Genomic DNA, 26,553 nt, shown 5'->3' on the forward strand with positions numbered 1-26,553 from the left:
ACAACATAATCATAACTAACACTTGGTTTAAGAATCATGAAAGAAGGTTGTATACATGGAAGAACCCTGGAGATACTAAAAGGTATCAGATAGATTATATAATGGTAAGACAGAGATTTAGGAACCAGGTTTTAAATTGTAAGACATTTCCAGGGGCAGATGTGGACTCTGACCACAATCTATTGGTTATGACCTGTAGATTAAAACTGAAGAAACTGCAAAAAGGTGAGAATTTCAGGAGATGGGACCTGGATAAACTAAAAGAACCAGAGGTTGTACAGAGATTCAGGGAGAGCATAAGGGAGCAATTGACAGGAATGGGGGAAATAAATACAGTAGAAGAAAAATGGATAGCTTTGAGGGATGAAGTAGTGAAGGCAGCAGAGGATCAAGTAGGTAAAAAGACGAGGGCTAGTAGAAATCCTTGGGTAACAGAAGAAATATTGAATTTAATTGATGAAAGGAGAAAATATAAAAATGCAGTAAGTGAAACAGGCAAAAAGGAATACAAACGTCTCAAAAATGAGATCGACAGGAAGTGCAAAATGGCTAAGCAGGGATGGCTAGAGGACAAATGTAAGGATGTAGAGGCCTATCTGACTAGGGGTAAGATAGATACCGCCTACAGGAAAATTAAAGAGACCTTTGGAGATAAGAGAACGACTTGTATGAATATCAAGAGCTCAGATGGAAACCCAGTTCTAAGCAAAGAAGGGAAAGCAGAAAGGTGGAAGGAGTATATAGAGGGTCTATACAAGGGCGATGTACTTGAGGACAATATTATGGAAATGGAAGAGGATGTAGATGAAGATGAAATGGGAGATAGGATACTGCGTGAAGAGTTTGACAGAGCACTGAAAGACCTGAGTCGAAACAAGGCCCCCGGAGTAGACAATATTCCATTGGAACTACTGACGGCCGTGGGAGAGCCAGTCCTGACAAAACTCTACCATCTGGTGAGCAAGATGTATGAAACAGGCGAAATACCCTCAGACTTCAAGAAGAATATAATAATTCCAATCCCAAAGAAAGCAGGTGTTGACAGATGTGAAAATTACCGAACTATCAGCTTAATAAGTCACAGCTGCAAAATACTAACACGAATTCTTTACAGACGAATGGAAAAACTAGTAGAAGCCAACCTCGGGGAAGATCAGTTTGGATTCCGTAGAAACACTGGAACGCGTGAGGCAATACTGACCTTACGACTTATCTTAGAAGAAAGATTAAGGAAAGGCAGACCTACGTTTCTAGCATTTGTAGACTTAGAGAAAGCTTTTGACAATGTTGACTGGAATACTCTCTTTCAAATTCTAAAGGTGGCAGCGGTAAAATACAGGGAGCGAAAGGCTATTTACAATTTGTACAGAAACCAGATGGCAGTTATAAGAGTCGAGGGACATGAAAGGGAAGCAGTGGTTGGGAAGGGAGTAAGACAGGGTTGTAGCCTCTCCCCGATGTTGTTCAATCTGTATATTGAGCAAGCAGTAAAGGAAACAAAAGAAAAATTCGGAGTAGGTATTAAAATTCATGGAGAAGAAATAAAAACTTTGAGGTTTGCCGATGACATTGTAATTATGTCAGAGACAGCAAAGGACTTGGAAGAGCAGTTGAATGGAATGGACAGTGTCTTGAAAGGAGGATATAAGATGAACATCAACAAAAGCAAAACAAGGATAATGGAATGTAGTCTAATTAAGTCGGGTGATGCTGAGGGAATTAGATTAGGAAATGAGGCACTTAAAGTAGTAAAGGAGTTTTGCTATTTGGGGAGCAAAATAACTGATGATGGTCGAAGTAGAGAGGATATAAAATGTAGGCTGGCAATGGCAAGGAAAGCGTTTCTGAAGAAGAGAAATTTGTTAACATCCAGTATTGATTTAAGTGTCAGGAAGTCATTTCTGAAAGTATTCGCATGGAGTGTAGCCATGTATGGAAGTGAAACATGGACGATAAATAGTTTGGACAAGAAGAGAATAGAAGCTTTCGAAATGTGGTGCTACAGAAGAATGCTGAAGATTAGATGGGTAGATCACATAACTAATGAGGAAGTATTGAATAGGATTGGGGAGAAGAGAAGTTTGTGGCACAACTTGACCAGAAGAAGGGATCGGTTGGTAGGACATGTTCTGAGGCATCAAGGGATCACCAATTTAGTATTGGAGGGCAGCGTGGAGGGTAAAAATCGTAGAGGGAGACCAAGAGATGAATACACTAAGCAGATTCAGAAGGATGTAGGTTGCAGTAGGTACTGGGAGATGAAAAAGCTTGCACAGGATAGAGTAGCATGGAGAGCTGCATCAAACCAGTCTCAGGACTGAAGACCACAACAACAACAACAACAAAGCCAAACTGATCGTCACCTAGCGCATTCTCAATTTTCTTTTCCATTCTTCTGTATATTATTCTTGTAAGCAGCTTCGATGCATGAGCTGTTAAGCTGATTGTGCGATAATTCTCGCACTTGTCAGCTCTTGCCGTCTTCGGAATTGTGTGGATGATGCTTTTCCGAAAGTCAGATGGTATATCGCCAGACTCATATATTCTACACACCAACGTGAATAGTAGTTTTGTTGCCACTTCCCCCAATGATTTTAGAAATTCTGATGGAATGTTATCTATCCCTTCTGCCTTATTTGACCGTAAGTCCTCCAAAGTTCTTTTAAATTCCGATTCTAATACTGGATCCCCTATCTCTTCTAAATCGACTCCAGTTCCTTCTTCTATCACATCAGACAAATCTTCACCCTCATAGAGGCTTTCAATGTATTCTTTCCACCTATCTGCTCTCTCCTCTGCATTTAACAGTGGAATTCCCGTTGCACTCTTAATGTTACCACCGTTGCTTTTAATGTCACCAAAGGTTGTTTTGACTTTCCTGTATGCTGAGTCTGTCATTCCGACAATCATATCTTTTTCGACGTCTTCACATTTTTCCTGCAGCCATTTCGTCTTAGCTTCCCTGCACTTCCTATTTATTTCATTCCTGAGCGACTTGTATTTCTGTATTCCTGATTTTCCCGGAACATGTTTGTGCTTCCTCCTTTCATCAATCAACTGAACTATTTCTTCTGTTACCCATGGTTTCTTCGCAGCTACCTTCTTTCTACCTATGTTTTCCTTCCCAATTTCTGTGATGGCCCTTTTTAGAGATGTCCATTCCTCTTCAACTGTACTGCCTACTGCGCTATTCCTTATTGCTGTATCTATAGCGTTAGAGAACTTCAAACGTATCTCGTCATTTCTTAGTACTTCCGTATCTGCTTCCTTACCACGTCTAATGACAGCTAAAGTCACTGATGTGGAGTACCTGGCAGTAGGTGGCAGCACAATGCACGTAATATCAAAAACGTATGTTTCTGAGGGCGTCCAGATAGTTTTGATCATATATATATATATATATATATATATATATATATATATATAATTTTAAGATGGGTATTGTATCACGAAACAAATACCGTCAACACTGGCGGAATGTTACGTGATACCACGCACTTATACGTTTGTGACTATTAGAGCGCCATCGATCACAAAGCGAAAAAAGTGGTTCAACTAAAACATTCATATTTCCTTAAGTACTACACGAATATGTAATAAAACATGGGGATTCCTATTTTAAAAAACGCAGTTGATATCCGTTTGACCTATGGCAGCGCCATCTAGCGGACTAACCATAGCGCCATCTGGTTTTCCCCTTCAAGATAGACGAGTTTCGTTCTTTGTAGTTTTTTCGCTTGATGCTTATTTCGTGAGATATGTGGCCCAGTCGCTATCAATGGACCACCCTGTATATATACACTAATGGCCATTAAATTGCTACACCAAGAAGAAATGCAGATGATAAACGGGTATTCATTGGACAAATATATTATACTAGAACTGACATGTGATTACATTTTCACGCAATTTGAGTGCATAGATACTGAGAAATCAGTACCTAGAACAATCACCTCTGGCCATAATAACGGCCTTGATACGCCTGGGCATTGAGTCAAACAGAGCTTGGATGGCGTGTACAGGTACAGCTGCCCATTCAGCTTCAACACGATACCTCAGTTCATCAAGAGTAGTGACTGGCATATTGTGACGAGCCAGTTGCTCGGCCACAATTGACCAGACATTTTCAATTGGTGACAGATCTGGAGAATGTGCTGGCCAGGGCAGGAGTCGAACATTTTCTGTATCAAGAAAGGACCGTACAGGACCAGCAACATCCGGTCGTGCATTATCCTGCTGAAATTTTCGCAGAGATCGAATGAAGGGTAGAGCCACGGGTCGTAACACATATGAAATGTAACGTCCACAGTTCAAAGTGCTGTCAATGCGAACAAGAGGTGACCGAGACGTTTAACCAATGGCACCCCATACCATCACGCTGGGTGATACGCCAGTAAGGTGATGACGAATACAGGCTTCCAATGTGTGTTCACCGCGATGTCGCCAAACACGGTTGCGACCATCATGACGCTGTAAACAGAACCTGGATTCATCCGAAAAAGTGACGTCTGACCATTCATGCACCAAGGTTGGTCATTGAGTACACCATCGCAGGCGCTCCTGTCTGTGATGCAGCGTCAAGGATAACCGCAGCCATGGTCTCCGAGCTGATCGTCCATACTGCTGCAAACGTCGTCAAACTGTTCGTGCACATGGTTTTTGTCTAGCAAACGTCCCTAAATGTTGACTCAGGGATCGAGACGTGGCTGCACGATCCGTCACAGGCATGCGGATAAGATGCTTGTCATCTCGACTGCTAGTGATACGAGGCAGTTGAGATCCAGCACGGCGTTCCGTACTACCCTCCTGAACCCACCGATTCCATATTCTGCTAACAGTCATTGGATCTCGACCAACGCGAGCAGCAATGTCGCGATACTATAAACCGCAATCGCGATAGGTTACAATCCGACCTTTATCAAAGTCGGAAACGTGATGGTACGCATTTCTCCTCCTTACACAAGGCTTCACAACAACGTTTCACCAGGCAACGCCGGTCAACTGCTGTTTGTGTATCAGAAATCGGTTGGAAACTTTCCTCATGTCAGCAGGTTGTAGGTGTCGCCACCAGTGCCAACCGTGTGTGAATGCTCTGAAAAGGTTACATTTGGATCATATCACAGCATCTTCTTCCTGTCGGTTAAATTTCGCGTGTGTAGCACGTCACCTTCGTGGTGTAGCAATTTTACTGGCCAGTAGTATTACATATATATATATATATATATATATATATATATATATATATATATTCATTATTTTTTAAATACGTCTTGTATCCTGGTGCCATAAATGCACAGTGTAGCACCAAAAAGTAAGGGGTCTGGCTGGATTGCAGAGACGCTGGAGAGCCGCGGCCTGAGCCCAGCCAAGCGCGCCATGGAGTCTGTCGGTCTGGAGCTGGAGGCTCCAGCACCACTGGGAGGGGGCGCGGTGCCCGCGCAGTCGTCGTGGTCGGCGGTGATGGGCCGCACGCGGCGCCTGCTCGCCTACGAGACGCTGTTCGGCGTCGGCGTCTACTGGGACCTCCACAACCGCTCCGTCAACACCATCATGCTGGGGCGGCCCGCCAGCAAGTCGCCGCTGCCCTCGTGAGTCGCCAGCCTGCACCCTTTGTCCTGTTCCTGACAGCGTGTCGCTTCATCTTCTCCTGGTGGGCTCGCTCATACACTGCGGAACACAGTTAAATGCTCGTCTTTTTTTTTTTTATTTAAAAAAAAAAAGTCCTGTCAGTTATCCCACTGTGACGCAGAAATTCTGAATTAGGCATTAAGGGGCCTACAATCTTCCTATGGAACGGTCCAAAAGCGTGGCTCTAAGGTTCACGCGAGTAGAAAGGTGGGTTACTGAAGTCACACTGGCACCAAATTTCATGTTGAAAAAAGGCTAGTGTTCTGAGGTTCACACGAGTAGAAAGGTGGGTTACTGACGTCACCAAATCTCGCCATTAATCCGCCGAGTGTCAACGTGAATGTGGTCACACGCTAGGTCGTCACAACCCCACACCACCTACACCTTGCCTAATGTCAGTCACTCTCTTGACACCTCTGCGACAGACGTCAGAACCGTGAGGCCCAGTGTTGAAATCACGCTGTTTTCTTATAGGGGCCGAGGAAAACATTTCCACACACACCGCCGATCCTAATCGACGGAAAAGGGGCTTCAGGAGGCGGCATAGAGGGCGTCAGTGAAATTACCCCTTCCCTTGGGGCGATCATGTACACACAACTCGTGGTCGAAAACGACAGTTTTCTCTGCACTGCGAAACATACAAATAACACCTTTCTTGACAACCTTGCACACGGATGACACCAGGCCGACGAATAAAAACTTCTCTAAGGACGTTACGCGCTGCAATCCCAGCGACGTGATCTGACTTCCTTCGAGTGGAGCGCGACCGCAGTTTTTGTTCTGGTATACAGGCTGAGTCACGAAGATATGAAAATATTTTAATATGTTATTCTACATGTAAAACTAAAGACAAAAGTTCATGTAAACATAGGTCCGCAAATGTTTAGAAAAAATGGTTCCAATGGCTCTGAGCACTATGGGACTTAACATCTATGGTCATCAGTCCCCTAGAACTTAGAACTACTTAAACCTAAATAACCTAAGGACATCACACAACACCCATCATCACGAAGCAGAGAAAATCCGTGACCCCACCGCGAATCGAACCCGGGAACCCGGGCGTGGGAATCGAGAACGCTACCGCACTACCACGAGCTGTGGACAGCAAATGCATAGTTACGGGGTTAAGGCTAATAAAAGATTTTGCCTCAAATTTAGCAACTCCGATAATATGAAGCCATCGCGAAACTGTACGATGTAAAATTAAAGCATAATTTCCGTTTATTTTGTTGTTGTTGGTCTGTTGAATCTAATAAAATAGGTCCCAGACACGTATCTGCAGTAGTTTTCCAGAATATCCAGAGAAGCAAAGATTATCATGCAAGTAAATTTGTTTACTTTCGATTGACAATGTAGAAACGTTTATGTCATTGTTGGCAACCGTTAGTGAGTTGTTTCAGACGTTTCCTGACCTTGAAACGAGTCAGTTATTTGTATTGTTCAGTGAAAGAACATATAACAACAGTGCATTTCAGTGAAACCATATAGCAACTGTCGTAGTTTGTAGATTATTTATGAAATAGGGATGCCTTTCAAAGTTACGACAGCGGAATACGCCGATATGGTGTTTATTTACGGCAAATGTGATGGTAATCCTACGGCTGCAGTTAACGAATATCGCGTACGTTATCCAACTCGGAGGACTCCGAATGTACGAACCGTTAGTGGAATATTTCGAATGTTACGGGAGCGTTCATAATCAGTACGAGCGCTCCATATGTGAAATACGATGATGAAGGAATTATGGATGCTGCTCAACGTAGCCCGGGTACCAGTACACGACGTATATCTTAACGATTAGTCATTTCGCAATCTAAGGTATGGCGTACACTGAAGTACAATAATCTGTATCCTTACCGTAAACAAAAAGTGCATCATTTGCACCCGCAAGCTCCTGCCCTTCGCTTGGAGTTGTGCAACTGGTTGAATACTAATCGGCACTAGCACAAATACAGGGTTATTACAAATGATTGAAGCGATTTCACAGCTCTACAATTATTTTCACAATGCTTCGCACACACATACAAAAACTCAAAAAGTTTTTTTAGGCATTCACTAATGTTCGATATGTGCCCCTTTAGTGATTTGGCAGACATCAAGCCGATAATCAAGTTCCTCCCACACTCGGCGCAGCATGTCCCCATCAATGAGTTCGAAAGCATCGTTGATGCGAGCTCGCAGTTCTGGCACGTTTCTTGGTAGAGGAGGTTTAAACACTGAATCTTTCACATAACCCCACAGAAAGAAATCGCATGGGGTTAGGTCGGGAGAGCGTGGAGGCCATAACATGAATTGCTGATCATGATCTCCACCACGACCGATCCATCGGTTTTCCAATCTCCTGTTTAAGAAATGCCGAACATCATGATGGAAGTGCGGTGGAGCACCATCCTGTTGAAATATGAAGTCGGCGCTGTCGGTCTCCAGTTGTGGCATGAGCCAATTTTCCAGCATGTCCAGATACACGTGTCCTGTAACGTTTTTTTCGCAGAAGAAAAAGGGGCCGTAAACTTTAAACCGTGAGATTGCACAAAACACATTAACTTTTGGTGAATTGCGAATTTGCTGCACGAATGCGTGAGGATTCTCTACCGCCCAGATTCGCACATTGTGTCTGTTCACTTCACCATTAAGAAAAAAATGTTGCTTCATCACTGAAAAAAGTTTCGCACTGAACGCATCCTTTTCCATGAGCTGTTGCAACCGCGCCGAAAATTCAAAGCGTTTGACTTTGTCATCGGGTGTCAGGGCTTGTAGCAATTGTAAACGGCAAGGCTTCTGCTTTAGCCTTTTCCGTAAGATTTTCCAAACCGTCGGCTGTGGTACGTTTAGTTCCCTGCTTGCTTTATTCGTCGACTTCCGCGAGCTACGCGTGAAACTTGCCCGCACGCGTTCAACCGTTTCTTCGCTCACTGCAGGCCGACCCGTTGATTTCCCCTTACAGAGGCATCCAGAAGCTTTAAACTGCGCATACCATCGCCGAATGGAGTTAGCAGTTGGTGGATCTTTGTTGAACTTCGTCCTGAAGTGTCGTTGCACTGTAATGACTGACTGATGTGAGTGCATTTCAAGCACGACATACGCTTTCTTGACTCCTGTCGCCATTTTGTCCCTCTGTGCTCTCGAGCGCTCTGGTGGCAGAAACCTGAAGTGCGGCTTCAGCCGAACAAAACTTTATGAGTTTTTCTACGTATCTGTAGTGTGTCGTGACCATATGTCAATGAATGGAGCTACAGTGAATTTATGAAATCGCTTCAATCATTTGTAATAGCCCTGTACGTTTCATTTACTGATGCACAGTTTATTGGAAATGGTATAAACAGCTTACATAATGAGCACGTATGGTCTGAAGCAAACCCAAATGTAACTGCGCAACGCAATTTCCAGCAACGATTTAACATAAATGTGTGGTGTGTTATAAGCAACACACACTTTCTCCAGGACGTCTAATTCGCGAGACATACTTATAATTCCTTCAAGAAGAAATGCTCCGTTTGCTCGAAAATGTTCCACTTGCTACGCAATTGTAAATGTATTTTCAACATGATGGCGGCCTCCAAATTTCACCAATGTCGCTACTACACATTTAAATGAACATTTTCCCCAGAAATGTATTGGTCGTGTAGCTACACATCTGTGGCCTCCCAGATCGCTCGATTTAGCACCAATGGATTTTTTGTGTATGGGTGTGGATGAAAGACATAGGTTATGAAGGCAAAGTCAATACACGTGAGGCATTACTTGCTCGCATTATGAATGCAATAGAAATTAAGAACAACCCTGTGAAACTGAAACGAGCAACAGAATCTGTTCATACGCGTGCAGCTAAATGCATTGAACTCGGTGGAGACATTTTAAAATATTTATTGTGAATGGATTGTAACAATTGTATGTACACTGTACAACTTCCTTAACACCGAGCTTTGTTCTTTCCGGTTTAACATGAATTCACGTGTGCTATGGCATTAATAAAAACAGATTATCTGGCACATTCATGCAGTTTCAGTTAACGTTATTACCATCATTCTTCTAGAATTAAATTCTCTACAACATCTGTTGAAAATTTTGTGCCATTGTCTGGAATTTAAAAAATAAATTCGGCCAAGTACTTAATAAATTAAAAATTTTGCTTCTCTGGATGTTCTGGAAAACTACTGCAGATACGCGTCTGAGACATGTTTTATTAGATTTACCAGACCAATAAGAACCCAATAAATGGAAATCGTGCTTTACTTTAACCTCGTACAGTTTTACGACGGTTTCATATTAGCAAAGTTGCTAAATTTCGCCGGCCGCTATGACCGAGCGGTTCTAGGCACTTCAGTCCGGAAAAACCGCAGGTTCGATCCTGCCTCGGGCATGGATGTGTGTGCTGTTCTTAAGGTTAGGTTTAAGTAGTTCTAAGTCTAGGGGACTGATGACCTGAGATGTTAAGTCCCATAGTGCTCAGATCCATTTGAACCATTTGATTTGCTAAATTTCGGGCAAAACCTTTTATTGTCTGTAACGAAACATTTGCGGACCTATGTTTATATGAACTTTCTCTTTAGTTTTACTTGTAGAATAACGCATTAAAACATCGCCCTGTATAGGGTGGAAACACCAGAGACCGTTCAAAATTATTTGACGAAATTTGAAGTCATCCGAGGCAGAAAAATCTATGCTTTGTCAGTCGCCCTGTTTGGCGCTCTGCTGTAGGATGTTCATTGGGAGTGTTTCGCGAATTGTGTTTTTTCTTAATGGCAGTCTCTTAATGCTCTCGCATCTTCTGGCACCTTTAATTTTATCCATGAACTATTGTATCGATCTTCCTGTCTGTCCCCCCCCTCCCCCACCTCTCCTCCCTCCCCCCCCCCAATAATTCTATCTGTCAGAATACTGGCAATATAAAGTAGTGCAATATGTTAGAAATTCTCAGAAAAATATGAGTAAGCTATATTGAAAGAAGTATAATATACAATGCGCACAACAACCAACAGGAAACAATAGGAGGAGAAGACCCAGAAGCAAATACTCGTATTATGAAGGATCTAAGATAGAGATGTACCAGTTTGCCCCCACTGTTCAATCTACACATCGATGAAGGAATGACAGTAACAAAGGAAATGTTCAAGACTGGGATCAAAATTCAGGAAGAAAAAATATCGATAATATGATTCACTGACCACATCCTTAGTGAAAGTGGAGAAGAATTACAGGAGCTGTAGAACAGAATGAAGAGTCAACTGAGTGATGAATGTAGATTGAGAGTCTAGCAGAAAATAACAAAAGCAATTAGAAGCAGCAGAAACGATGTAGCGAGAAGCGTAGCATGAAAACTGAGAACTAAGAAGTAGATGGTTTCTGCTGCCTTGGAGGCAAAATAACATTTGACGGACGAGGCAAGGAGACATGAAAAGTAGATTATCACAGAGGGCATTCCAGGTCTAGAGGAGAATGCTTGTATCAAATACCGTCCTTAAGCTGAGGAACAATATCTGAGAACGTATGTTTAGCGCACAGGACTGTGCGAAAGTGAATACCCGCCAGGGTAGCCGAGAGCACTAATGCACTGCTTCCTGGACTCGGGTAGGCGCGCCAGCTCCAGATCGAATCCGCCCGGCGGATTAACGACGAGGTCTGGTATGCCGGCCATGCTGGATATGGCTTTTAGGCGGTTTTCCACATTCCGATAAGTGAATACCGGGCTGGTCCCCACGTTTTGCCAAAGTTACACAACTCACAGACATTTGAAGACTTTTGCACTCTTTCATGGCTTACACGAGACTCAGACAGCTGGGGTACACTACTTACGTCCCAGGGTGTTCAGGGTGGGGTCAGGAATGGCATCCAGCCATCCTCTGCAACTAACACTGCCAAATCCGTAATAACACGGCCGTCCCCGCGTTGAAGCGGGACAAGGCCCACAGAAAGACAGAAAACTGTGTGAAAGTGAATCGTGGACTATAAGAAAACCGTAACAGAAGAGAATCAAAGTCGTTGAGGCGTGGTGCTATAGATGGCTGTAGAAAGTTTGGTGGACTGATAAGAAGTGAAGGGGTTCTCCGAGGAATCAGCTAAGAAAAGAACATATCGAAAATCCTCCAAAGAAGAAGAAACAGCATGACAGGACAAGTGTTAAAATATGAGTGAGTCACTTCCATAGTACAAGAGGGAGCTGTAGAGTGTGAAAACAGTAGAGGAAGACAGAGATTGGAATTCATCCAACAAATGGTTGAGTACATAGCGTAAATGGAAATGTCGTGTGGCTAGGGCCTCCCGTCGGGTAGGCCGTTCGCCTGGTGCAGGTCTTTCGATTTGACGCCACTTCGGCGACCTGCGCGTCGATGGAGATGAAATGATGACGATTAGGACAACACAACACCCAGTCCCTGAGCGGAGAAAATCTCCGACCCAGCCGGAAATCGAACCCGGGCCCTTAGGATTGACAGTCTGTCACGCTGACCACTCAGCTACCGGGGCGGAAGGTACATAAGGTGTAAGTGCTACTCTCATACGAAGAAGTTGGTACAAGAAAAAAAATTCGTGGCGGACCCTATAGAACCGCTCAATAGACTGAAGCAGGTATAGCTAACAATGTTCCTCCCTGTAAAAATCTGTTTGGAGTAGGCTCATGGTCTGTTCTGCTCGTCTAAGCACTTTTTTATTCCAGAGACTACCTGTTCTTGGTATGTTTGAAACGTCCCCTTTGAACAATTATACATGACTGTGCTTAAACTGACACACAATATTTTGTTAGCGCAACGCAATCTGACTTTCAAAATTCCCTACAAAAGAATGGCCCTGACTAACATTAAACTATACCTTTCACAAATCACTTACCTCACAAAAATCTTCGCTGCTCAAGCTACTGCAATACAGCGAGCGCCAATACTGCCAGCTAAATAAAAGATTCAAACTATGGAAGGCACTAACTACTGATAGGGATAGTTAGCAAATGAAAGATATTAATAGAGAACAAACAATGTATTTACCTTGATATCATCATATATAAATATAGCAGTTCATGACAAATTTCAAAACTCCGCCATCTCTCTCCCCACATCCACCACTGCTGGCGGCTCACCTCCAACTGCGCAACGCTACACGCTGTTCACATCCAGCTGCCGTTGCCCCACACTACAATGGCAGACAACAATGCAAACTAGCCACAGACTGCACACAGCACAGCCAGTGATTTTCATACAGAGGTGGCGTTACCAATAAAAAAACCTAAACAGCCTACTTACATAGCCCCCATGCTCCCCACAAAAAAATTTTACAAATTGGATTGGGCAGTGGCCAATACAGATTTGAAAAAAATTTTTCATAATTACAACAACAAAGAAATCAAATGCACACACTTATTGATACAATGTTGGTCAAAAGCTAAAAATTTCTCACAGTCCATAAAGACAGTCCAGATTGTTCATCACAGTAAAAATGCAGAGTTTTTCTCAAAGTCTGAGCAGTAAAAGAAAATGCACACAGAAGTAGTGGATTTCCATGCAGTCTTGAAGAAGTAGTGTTGTCCTTCCAACGGAAAGACAGTGCTGACTCTTGACATGCAGACAGGTAATGGGCCACAACAGATCAAACCCACATCTGAGTCAGTCGAAGTTTTGAAGAATATTGGTAGGTAGGTCATCACAGAGCAGACCCACTGTAGTCCTGGTAGAGATTACGGTATTGGTGGGCCACCAGAGGTGCAGACCCACTGCAGTCCTTGTAGAAATAATGGTATTGATGGATCATCAAAGATGTAGACCCACTGTAGTCCTTGTAGAGACAGCCAGCAGCCATCTGTTGTGACTGTGCAGGTGCACAATCACCATTGAAGAGTCTTGCGGATAATATAGCAAGTCCATAAACCACCACTTGTGCACTCACAAAGTTTTCGGAACTGTCCTTAGAACCAACAATGCTGTTATCCAGTCCCTTGCTGAATTATTAACACACGTGCAAACACTAACAGTCCCAAATTCTCACATATTGTCCATATACTATGACCAACAGAAACGTGTGCAGTGAAATGTAACTTACAAGTTAATAATAAGATGAACTGGTGTCAATTACAATATTATAACACGAAAATATAATTACAAAGGTACAAAATACATCATAAAAACATAACAATACAGATAACATTTGTAGTAAAACAGGCGTTACAAAAGAATAGAAATAGACATATACGTCAGTGTTACAGGAATTATGACATGAGTACATACATAAAAGATCAGAATAACTTTCGAAACATCAACTTCACACATGAGCATTAACACAAAACAGAATAAATAATGTCTAAACATCTTTACAAAGTAAATAACACATTATTAATGCCAATTGTATTTGAGGATAACAGTATTCCTCATCATAGTGAATGTAACTTAGTATTAGAAGAGAAAAAAGTTCTATGAAACAGTAAACAGAGACAGGCAGAAAACAAATGCACAAGGGTACACAAACATATAGTGGGATAACACAAAAGGGAAAGGACAGGGTTTGTTTTACTGCAGTATTTTGCATGGAGATCTCCCTTTGTTCATCATAATTCCCAAAAAGTCCTATCTAAGCCTGCTTTCTGTATTCTGTTCATATTTCTTTCAAAATAATTACTTCTGATTGTGCAATACTCATTTGGGCCCAAATCTTTTTCATATAACTTCGCAATGCATTCTTTACCTATTCTCCATAGTCAGTTTCTTATATAGTCTACCCCCTCTTAAGCTAACTTAAATCTACTGAGCTCAGATGCTAAACTAAGGGACGAGGCAATGCAGCAGCACATAAAACAATTAATATAAACAGCAATAAAAAAAAATGGAAAATCGCAAAGCAAGCTACAGTAAATCTAAATTACCAAGCAATTCAACATTACAACTAATATGAGGCAATGCGCAGCAAACAAAAAAATAAATCTGGCTTAGAAGAGTAACACAAATTAAAGTTCAGTAGCACTATGCCTGGCAAACAGCAGCTTATATCTAAACATGACATAGCTCAAGCAGAAAAAATAGTACACTAAAGATAACAATGCAGATAAGGGAAATGTATAATCACATCTTAATGTCTAAGTAATTAAAGTGATGCACCACAACAACTTATTGTAAAAGAAATATTACCATGTACTTGAAAAGAATATTATGGATGCAGTTACTGTTACTAGTCCCTTCTTATTGTTCTTTCCTTTCCAAGTGCTCCTTTTTTGAAGAATGTGGATCACAAAATTATTATTTAATAGATCTGTTGACAGAAAGTGTTCGCATTAGCAAATGCATTTAATTTTATTTTATGAAACCAATGCTGCAACACAGCTGGAAAACAGATGTCAAATGAAATAAGCAATTACGCAAACCAAAGCATAAAAACATCATTCAATAGCTATGTGGCATTTCGTAAGTCAGTAGCTCTCAACTCTCGTAGAAAGACACTTGTCATTATCAGGTTTGCAGATGTAAGAATATTTCCCATCAATTTATAAGCATTTCAGTAAATATCATAAATTAAGAGCTCCACAGTGTAATCATATGTTTTCAAGTTCGACCGTGTCGTCTTTGCGATGCTTTCTACAAAGGAACGTCAATAGCGAGGATAATGGCCTCCCCTTTTTTTTTCTACCTGTGCCGCTGAAAGGCTAATGGCATTTTTTCGGGCGGCTGTCGCCCAGGTGGGTGCCCGCGACGCATTACGTGCAGGTGGTCACTTAACTTTCTTACGGAAATATTTACGACAGCAGTTTCCGCTACAGTGACAGTCTCACATAAAAATATTTCACAGGTCAAGAATTAGCGTTGCAAATCTGTAGAAATAAAATCCTATAAATATAAGTGTCCAAATAAAATATTCGTCAGCATTGTGATACAGTCACGCATTTACGCACATTTCATAACTCTTAAAGTACGATTCTTGGTTTCCAAAATACTTCTTATTCCTCATATACGGTAGCATCATCTTATTGATCATAAACATATCTCAACAGCATAGTACACATCGTCGTCGTAATAATAACATCATAACACCTCAGTCAAATCTCAAAAATGACGTAGCTTTCTGCAATAATTTCAAAACCTAAAAAAAATTCTCTGCTCATTTCAATAGTGTCATCTACCTCAAACGTACTTTAAAATCATGCTCCCTTACCAAATACATCATTCAAAGCTCTCATAGTATCACAATGATTCCGAAAAAATATGAACAGTTTACAAAGTACAGACAAAATACAGTTTCATAAGTGTGAAGTTACCCAACTGTGTATTGCGTAAACATGTGTCACTGATGTAGTAAAAAAATGTTTATCTCTCAGTTAAATGATCAGATAGCTGTGTAATTTGTGTGTTAGAAAAATATGGTACCGATGTGTAAAGTTGTATAAGCAAATACTATATTAGCTAGGGTTCCTTGTGGTTGCCACACACATGGTACACAAAGTAAGCGTGTACCCCCCTGAGGATTAATGTAATTATACCCTCAGGTGTTACAGATTACAGCAATGGAATGAAATGTATCACGGAAAACTTTCTCTGTGATTGAAAAATCTTTAAAAATAAATGTTTTAAGTACAAAATTAATCACTCAAATACGTGTACTGTAGCGCTAAATGTGCGTCTTGTTGCAACATAATCTGTGTGGAAGTGTCGTAGTTATCGTCCTCCGAAAGCTAAGTTCTGCAGAAGTCAATGTACTTACCTCATGATAAACAAAAGTGAAATGCTTTGTGTATAGATATCGTAGTTATTACGCTTATTGTTGTGATGAAGAAAGTACTGTGCTGTAACGTATTGTTGTGCTACGGAAAAGGCAGTCTCATTGTAGCTATACCACAAAAGTTACTACTAAAACCTGTTTTACTTTCCAGAAGAATTCAGAAAAACTGTGCAGATATAAAACAGATACACCGCAAAAGCAACATTGTAAATTGTCACTCATTAGTAGCGTCGTCATAAAACCGTGTAGTTGTCACATAAACTAACCACTGTGTCGTCTGGTATCTCACTGAAAGTACTTTAAATCCAGAATATATTTTCAAGTAAACCAAAATGTTGCATTAAAATCTCATTAGCAGTACTGGTAAATGTTCTAAGTATGTAAGCCTTATAGTCGTTCCATAATCGTGCAACTAACAAGCAAGAATGTACACACACAATAACACTGTGACGTCTGTTCACTATAACAATGCATTCGTCATTTCTGTTTCAATAAGTTCTCTTGGTTCTTGACTGGATATTTAACTTCAAACATTGTTGCATGTTAACAGATTCTAAGTCTGACAAGCATACTAGTAATGTAAAGTGAAAAGTTTTGTGGCAATGACAAAGTTAAAAAGCAGATTATCTTTCAATAAACGGTTTTACATGTGAAGTGTGGTGCAATCCTTTACTCTTCATAGTACTCAGAGTTTGAACTTGAATGCAATTGTCAGGCGGTATACGTCGGTAAAGAATACTGGAATTTTTCTCAAGGTTAGCGTCTATGTTATTTTTCTCTGAGCCACCTGGTGCACGCGGCTGCCTGCTGTGCGAGTCATTGTCTGTCTCTTTGTTGGCACGCATCGTTATTGGGATTAGGAGACCTAACTTCTACAAATTCGCCTTGCCGAGAGGGCCCAGCCGTGTTAGAATCCCGCCAGTTCTGATGAAATTGACGTCTGTCGTTATGATTATATCGTCTGTCGTCATGTCGGTAGATTCCGTAGTTTCTTCCTTGTCGGTCACGTGGTGGAGAATTTCTCCCTGAATCGTAACTCCGCACTGAACTGTAGCGTCTGAAGTTATTCTGTCTCCCCTGGTAATAATTGTTTTGGTTCCCATATTGTCTGTTTCTGTGGTTATCTCTGTGATAGTCATTACCACGGAGAGATGATCTTTCCCTGTAGTTATTACTACTCTGCCAACGGTTGTCATACGGGTGCTATCTGTTTTGGTCACGATTTGTGTTGTGAGAATAGCCTTGTCGTGTCAAGTTATTACTTCTTTCATCGCGGAATTGCGACGGATGTGACCTGTAATTGTTGTGTACCTGGTTTCGCGTTCCGCAATTGTCAGTGTCAATTTCTAATTCTTGTAAGAGTCCCTGAAAAGCTTCAATGTCGTCTTTGCAACGTCCTGCTAAAATAATATGTCGTAAATGTTCAGGTAATTTGATTAAGCAAATGCGGATGAGTTCTGAGGGGCTGTATAGGTTTGAAAGATACTGATTCTTATGCAACATGTCTTCAAAATATTTGACAAGACTGGAAAATTCAGATTGTTCAAAGTGTTTCATCATCATGATGCTATGTTTTACTCGGTCTTGTGTAGCTTGTGACCAATATGCTGAGAGGAACGCAGGGTAAAATTCTCCTTCACTGTGACAATCGTGAATGACCGATCGCATTCTTACAGCTGGTTCATTCTCCAAGTAGCCACACAAAAATTTTAATCTGTGTTCTAACGACCAGTTGGGAGGAAAACAATGCGAGAATTGATGGAGCCATGCTTGTGGATGAATGTCGTTGCCAGAATTCTTAAATGTTTTGAATTGACATGTAGTAATGAACAGCTTATAGTCAAAATCATCATGTCGGCGAGTCGCATATCGGTCATTGTTAGGTCGTGTCGGCCGTTCCATCTCAAAAATCGGTGCACATTGCCAATTTCTTTCATAATTTCCGAAATGCGCTGTGTTATTATTTTGTGGCTGTTCCGTATTTCTAAGTCCCTCTTCCCGTATTGGAGCGCGAGTGGCCTCTGAAATACGTAATTCTTGTACTACTTGTGCCAACTGATCTTGCACTTCCCGGATTTCTCTTTTGTACTGTGTATTGATTTGATTTTGATTTTGTTTGAATTTTCTAATTTCTACATACTCTTCTGTGTCAGTGAAGGCTACAGGTCTTGTGTCATCCAGATCATCATCTACCTTTGTAGATAAGTTAGTGACCTGATCCGAAAGTTCGGCTACTTTCTCCGATAGTGAACACATTTCCTCAGTGTGTTTTTCTGAACCAAGTTTCAGAGTGTCCATTTGTGTTGAAATCGAATCTACTGTGTCCTTTAAGTTTTCCTGAGTTTTTGCAAGTTGCGTAACCGAATCGGTAGATGCAACTGAGTCAATTTTAGCCCACAAGGTCTCATGATTTTCATGAACAATGGTTTGCAGTTCTTTTAAAACTGCTTCGTGATTCTGTAATGCATTTTCATCCCGCGAAAAAATAGGTTGAAAATGCTCACAAATTTGTGTTTTTACGTCATTACAGACTTTTTGACATTTCGATTCAATGTTATGTAACTCAGTAGTTAAATCTTCACGTGTTTGTTCAAGTGTGGTGTCTAACTTTTGAAGATTTTGTTCCATTGTGTCTAACTGTTGCTGTGTTTGTCTCTGGTGTTGTTCCATTGTGTCTAACTTTTTAAGATTTTGTTCCACTGTGTCTAACTTTTTAAGATTTTGTCCCATTTGTCTCTGATTTTGTTCCATTTGTTGCATTAATTGCAATAATAATGTATTAGTGTCTGGAATCTGTTTCTCTACGCTTTTCGGCAGTGCATTTGCACCGGCAACATTCACATTTTGACAAGCAGAAAATGTGCCTTGACTTATTTGAGAAAACGGTGATGACCCAAAACCTGAATCTACAGTATTTGCGAAATTGTGTCCTGTCATTTCGGATTCCTGAGGCGAGCTGTTGCCGACCGATCGATCGATAATGCGTCCCTCTTCACTAATTGTTTCAATGTCTACACCATTGTTTGCAGCCCGCTCCATTTCCCTATGCACAATTACCAAATTACTACTTTGAACATCAGTTAGTTCATTACTCGGTGGCGCTAACACACTGCTTTCATTTTCACTGTCATTTCTCAGTTTACTTTGGAGCCTAGTATTACGTTTTTCACACACCATTATTGTCACAGTATTTCACACGACAACACAGGAAAACACAATTTGAAGATCAAAAATAAGAGAACACATTAACATAGCACTGAAAATAATATCTAGTTAATTGCAGCTGCGAAATACTTGGTGCAAATCTACATGCATGCCACAACTGTTTTACTGTACAACAATGAAAGACTGCAACTACAAAGGAGATTTTCTCTACAATTACGTGCTAGCAATAAACAATAGCTACACTAATTACACAAACTACAAGAAAAAATCAGAAGATTCCAGTTAGGTATCCTGGCAGGGTCGCCATATGAAACGTCCCCTTTGAACAATTATACATGACTGTGCTTAAACTGACAAACAATATTTTGTTAGCGCAACGCAATCTGACTTTCAAAATTCCCTACAAAAGAATGGCACTGACTAACATTAAACTATACCTTTCACAAATCACTTACCTCACAAAAATCTTCGCTGCTCAAGCTACTGCAATACAGCGAGCGCCACTACTGCCAGCTAAATAAAAGATTCAAACTATGGAAGGCACTAACTACTGATAGGGATAGTTAGCAAATGAAAGATATTAATAGAGAACAAACAATGTATTTACCTTGATATCATCATATATAAATATAGCAGTTCATGACAAATTTCAAAACTCCGCCATCTCTCTCCCCACATCCACCACTGCTGGCGGCTCACCTCCAACTGCGCAACGCTACACGCTGTTCACATCCAGCTGCCGTTGCCTCACACTACAATGGCAGACAACAATGCAAACTAGCCACAGACTGCACACAGCACAGCCAGTGATTTTCATACAGAGGTGGCGTTACCAATAAAAAAACCTAAACAGCCTACTTACATGTTGAATATTACATTCCACCAGCACAAGTCTAAACGTTGCTGTTTTTCTTTTGCCATCCCCCCCTCCCTCCCTTACAGCATTTAGATCTAGACCGTAGTATACGGAAGAGTCTAGTGGGCTGGTCCATCTACCAGTGGATGGAAAATGGTAATGATAATGACCACGACAGTGATGATAGAGGTTATAATAAGCTCTTGATTATGTATAAAATTACCCTTTGTTTAAATTTTCTGCTCCTAGCTTCGCTAATAAAAATCATGACTAGGCAGGTTCTGGTCAGGTGTGAATATAATCCAACATATAGAAATACTGGCAGGCACCATCCTTTAGGGAGGTCGGTTTGGGCTCGGAAGAACTGTAGGAACACGCGATTACAGCGTTTAGAAAAATTCTTTGACAGTTTTGACTGAAATATATCGTTAAAATCAAAGAAGTCATTTGTACACGTTGGAATTATATGGAATGGGGTCACGCTTTAGCTGACAAAACAATCTGTGCAACAACTAAACGCGCGGACATCTCGATGCGTGACGCTTGGAACTTCAGAGCAAAGCAATACTTGACACAAAAAGCATGCATCATCTAATTGAATATCTGAAACATTTTCTCCATGATTTATCACTTGAAAAATGCCAATGGACAAGCAACAGAATACCGAGAACACAACAGAACTGAAAACTTGTTTTGCTGTGAAATGGAGCTTAGAAATTTGACATTCCACTCTTCAATTGACGTAAGAAAGACATGGGCCTAAGATGAACATGCCGCACTTCTAATAGGTGTATTATGTATGAGACGCATGTAAGGGTTAGACTGGAAGCCTCTAAATCGAACATGGGAATTCTTTTTCCCTCTATTGAATCATGCAAATGTGTTGAATTAGAAAAAGCTTGAAACAATGTGAACAGAAGAAAACTGTGGGACATACCGTTTATAAGCTGATATCCTACACACTTTAGGAAAGCTATAAAAGGCTTATAGAAGGAGATGAAAGTAATAATAAAAGTAGGCAAAAATAAAACTGAAGATATCACTACCAATAAGGCTGCAACCCTCACCAACCTTATGTAATGTGTGTATAAATGATTTGATTAAGAACTGGAGACAGTAAATCTGATCATACAGATTAGTAGAAATGAATATGTTAATATCCTTAAGTGTGCAGCTAATAGCACAATTTTGAAAGAAAGATGAACTGCAAGAAGTCTACAAACTACATCAGTTAGTAAAAAGAGAACATAACTTTCGCATATCAATAACGAAAACTGCAGTTACGTCTCGTCATGAGAAATACTTTACCTCCTCAAAAATAATGATTCATAATCCCCCACATGAGCAGATCTCCAGCGTTGTCATTTTTTAGGGTATGATATAAGTCATAATACGGACAAGGATACAGAATATAAGGTTTGCAAATATCAATCAGTGTGAAGAGTGATAAACATAATATTTAAAAAGGGGGAAAAATTAAAATTTTGTAAAACCATGGCTTTACCCGTATTGCTGTACGGAACTCAGTAATGGATCCCTAAAAGATGCGGTAAAAGCAAGCTACAAGCAACAGAAATGAGAATCCTGAGGAAAATGAGAGTTGTTGTCAGGGAAGATCACATAATATATGAGGCTATAAAGAATCGTCTAGATATTTATAATATTAATGAAGAGATTAAGAAGGTGCGTAAAAAGACCCCGAACGAGATGATAGTGAATAGCCGAATACGGTACAGGTGAAATGTCCAAGCCCTGCAGTCCGAAGAAGAGGAAGGAGGAGAAGAAGAAGAAGAAGAAGAAGAAGACTATATTCCTCATAGCCACAACAACAATGGGAACGTTAAACAGTGACATCCTTTTAATTCAAAATTGCTGCCCGGTAATTTCCTTCTATTAAAGTAGATAAGTGCAGCTACCAGAAATAACCATTACAGCTTTGTTCGCTGAAAGGTGGGTCCCATCTGGAAGTTTTCCATGGAAGCATCCCTGTATAAAGTCTTCGCGTTGTTCAGACCGCATCAGATCAGAGTTGCAATCGAGCTTTCCAAGATTATCACCATCTTTTTCGTCAGGAAATAACGCCCTACCGGGAACGAAATCTGCTATCTGTATAGAGGCCTTCAAGATTGTGATTGGTCACGTGACTTCACGTTGGCGGTGACGTCACCTTAAGGGCAGGATCAGCATGCGCAAATCCAAGAAATCGGTAATGTGGCGTTATGCAGCCCCCCACCCCCATCAAATGGGCACCGACAGAGGGGCGGAAGGGGAAAAGAGATAACCCCAAGCATTACCTCTTTTGTTATGATTTTGTTTGTATTAATTTTAAGCCGTTTAGTTTTACTTGCATTTACATCTACGCAGCTAATCTGCAAATCACACGCAAGTGCCTAACAAAGGGTTCATCGAAATGCCTTCACACGAATTCTCTATTATTCCACTCTGGAACAGCGCGGAAAGAAAGAATTCATACACGGTGTCCCAGCTATCTTGTCCACCCAAAATATCTCTGGAACAATAACAGCTATTGGAAAACGACTTTCAACTGTATCAATGAAGGGCTGGGGCCAATGAATGTACACATTTGGAAACATTCTAAAACGAAAGCATATGTGTTTTTTAACACAAACTTATGATTTTTTTAAATGGACCTCCTATATTTTTTCTTCAGCAATCCATAGCATGACAAAGCACATACACAATGGCGTTGATTACATCGCAATATTCCCATTACATCCCGAGATATTAAGACGCGAAGTTGACGCTTGAAACACCCGACATGCGCTGCTAGCGCACGTCCTGAGGCTCAGGCGTGAACCCCATGCTGCCCGTAATCGCAGCAGGATGGCAGCAGACCGTATTATTCGTTTCGGACCTCTTGATAAGTATGGAAGTGTGATTACGCATGTCGATCACATCGCGATTACGGGCAGCATGGGGTTCACGCCTGAGCCTGAGGACGTGCGCTAGCAGCGCATGTCGGGTGTTTCAAGCGTCAACTTCGCGTCTTAATATCTCGGGATGTAATGGGAATATTGCGATGCAATCAACGCCATTGTGTATGTGCTTTGTCATGCTATGGATTGCTGAAGAAAAAATATAGGAGGTCCATTTAAAAAAAAACATAAGTTTGTGTTAAAAAACACATATGCTTTCGTTTTAGAATGTTTCCAAATGTGTACATTAATGGGCCCCAGCCCTACATTGATACCGGTGAAAGTCGTTTTCCAATAGCTGTTATTGTTCCAGAGATATTTTGGGTGGACAAGATAGCTGGGACACCCTGTACATCTTTTCGTGTGAACTCTGATTTCATTTGTTTTCTTATAATCATCATTTCTCTATATGTAGTTCGGCGCCAACAAAATATTTTCATATTCAGAGGAGAAAGCTAGTGATTGAAACTTCGTGAGATGATCTCGCCGCAACGAAAAACTCATTTGTTTTGATGATTTCCACCTCAAAATCTGTATCATGTCCATGACACTCTCTCCCCTATTTCTCGATAATACAAAACGTGCTTCCCTTTTTTTAATTTTTTCAATGTAATCCGCTAAGTCCATCTGATAAGGATCCGAGACCGCGCAGCGGTATTTCAAAAGAGGACGCACAAACGTCGTACGGGCACGACAGCTGACATCTTCTAAGTGCTCAGCCAATGGAACGCAGTCTTTGGTTCGTCTACCCCACAACATTTTCTGTGTGTTCTTTCCAATGAAAGATGTGATGAGCACTACATGTTTGAGCTGATTTCAGCTACACAGTGCAAGAACGAAATTGCAATTATCTGTTGAAACACCAGAGGAAATGCGCCTGGCGACTCTTAGGAAATACTGTATAAAGTTGAAACGTTGTTTCCGAAATGTTCGAAAAGTTCTCGACTGATTTACTTCAAATATTCACGCGCTGCTCTGATAAACGTTTAGAGCAACAAAAGCTACATATTTTTTTAAGAACACTATACTGGTTTTCTGTTGAAACTGACTGGGAGGAAAAAATTGCTCTGCTGTACTGAAAAGATGCGTGGTTCCCTTTTCTTTTCTATCAGTCTGCTCTAACCACGGCTGCAGTTCACGTATACTATTGGATGAAATTGTTTATCCTTACATATTATTTCTCGTAGTACATGATTTTGAGCAAAAATTGTATGCGCAACAATATGCTGTTCTGTTTTCTCCTCGCAGTCGTTTTTAACGCAAAACTGGTAATTTGTACTAGGGTAAGTCAATTATTATCCGCAATTTAGTTATATTTTTGTTTAGTTTCATATAAGGTGACCATATTTTCTTCGGACAAAAGTGGGACTTTCATACATTTTCTTGGCCAAAAAGTGGGACAATTTTTTAGTTCTCGTTAAATATCAGTTTTAATTCTAACATTTCTTCTTCCTCTGCAAATATAGCCTTCACTGATATCAGTGTGTGTGTGTGTGTGTGTGTGTGTGTGTGTGTGTGTGTGTACAAAACCAAACAAAGAATGGAAAGACTGGAAAGAAGTACATTTCAACTTTTCAGAAATTTACTTATTAAAAAATGTAACACTTATAACACAGAATGTAGAAAGACATACACTAACAATCACTACAAAAAAAGTTCTTAGTGAACACTAGGAATTTATGGTTTTGTGGATTCCACACTGCAATCATATTTCTTCGAAGATGAAATTTCATTCAGCAACTCAGGTTTGCCTAATAGGTATGAATAGAAGTCAGTGCAACTGTATTTACTGAAGTTAAAACAGGTCAGTAAAATACACTTAACGCTCCTCACCGTAAATCTATTCTTCTCATCTGTCCACTGTGACGATAATAAGATGAAAACTCTTTCATCATTTGCATTGTGGGCAGGGAGTGAAAAGAAGTACTGCGCTATATTAAGCGATTCTCTGAACTGTTCATTACACCGGCAAGATCTGAAAAACCTACAGCATTTTTCATGTGCCATCAACTGATTCCATTGTTCACTGTCTATTTCCACTTGTTTTACAAATGACTGTATATGAACTGTTTCATCAAATAAGAGGCTGTCATTTACTAGAATGCCCTTTTCATTTAGCCACATTAAAGTATTTTCAACTACTGACCATTCTGGTGGTTCTGTGAGCATCATCCATGAGAATACAGAAAACTCAGCTATTCCCTGTAACCATGAGGATAAACAGTGTACTGAAGCATCATAAAACGTTGATACTGCTATGTCAAATTTCTTAACAGACTGGTCTTCACAATCATTCAGCAGTTTTTTTACACTTAGTGGTACAAAATGTTCATGTTTCCTTGAATTTAGACTTGTCAAAGCTTTATTTAAGACTGCTAATACTTCACATATGGAAATATTCTGTTCCTCAATGCTCAGAATGGATTGTTGGAAAACACTCTTTTGTGAATGTACAAAAAGCAAATAACATTCATTTATACGATCACTGAAAAAACTCTTTAAGATTACAGAGCACTTTGAGTTAGACTGTGACAAAAAGGAAGGTTTCAAAGGTTCATACTTTTCAAGATCCCTTCTATGGCTGGCAACAACGAAAGCCACCTTGTTTTGGAAAAGGAAAGTAAATTTTTGTAACTGACACCAACAAATTCACAGAATTGAGTGAGTTCTGCAACACGAATAGAAAAAATAAGAAAATGGTTGTACAACTTCATGACAATGCAGTTAATGTCAACAGGTAAAACATCACAAGCACTTTGAAGTGTGTTATGAACAACATGTGCTGGACAACCTATGCCAACAATGTTAGAGTTTTTTTAATTTTTCTTTCAGATGTGTGAAAACATTATTACCCCCTTTCTTCATTAACCCCCAAAATTACAGTTAGTATTGTCTGCACCAAATGCAACACACTTTGAGATGATTTTGAATGACTGTATAACATGAGAAAGATAATTGGAAATTGTTTAGGACTCTTCGTTCTGCAATTCATCAAGATCAAGCAATTTCGTCTGCAGTCAACCCTCACTTACAGAAAAATACTGAACTATCAGAGGAAAAAATTTCTGAAGCCCATGGTTGCTAGCATCAGCAGATATTGAAATGTATTTTGCACGGTTTACAGCAGCTATTTCGTGTTTCTGGGATTGCGGATCTATAACATTGTTGATAATTGCTTCACACTTTGTTCTTCCACACGAAACATTTTCTGCAATCTTAGAATCAGGAATTTTTTTTTTTTTTGTTTAGTTGAACACTGCAGTCATTAGAACGATAGCTTTGGTG

The 26,553-nt window shown here is 40.5% G+C and overlaps 1 protein-coding gene across 1 annotated transcript in view; it reads left to right on the plus strand.

Moving 5' to 3' along the window:
- Positions 1 to 26,553, plus strand: part of LOC126424605 (endothelin-converting enzyme homolog) — a 324,277-nt gene that overhangs the window by 53,470 nt on the left and 244,254 nt on the right. The window contains exon 7 of the mRNA XM_050087344.1: positions 5,336 to 5,588. Coding sequence (XP_049943301.1) covers positions 5,336 to 5,588 — 253 coding nt within the window. The remainder of the gene's footprint in view (positions 1 to 5,335; positions 5,589 to 26,553) is intronic.

Source organism: Schistocerca serialis, chromosome 10 (genome assembly GCF_023864345.2).
Source record: "Schistocerca serialis cubense isolate TAMUIC-IGC-003099 chromosome 10, iqSchSeri2.2, whole genome shotgun sequence".
NCBI lineage: Eukaryota > Metazoa > Arthropoda > Insecta > Orthoptera > Acrididae > Schistocerca > Schistocerca serialis.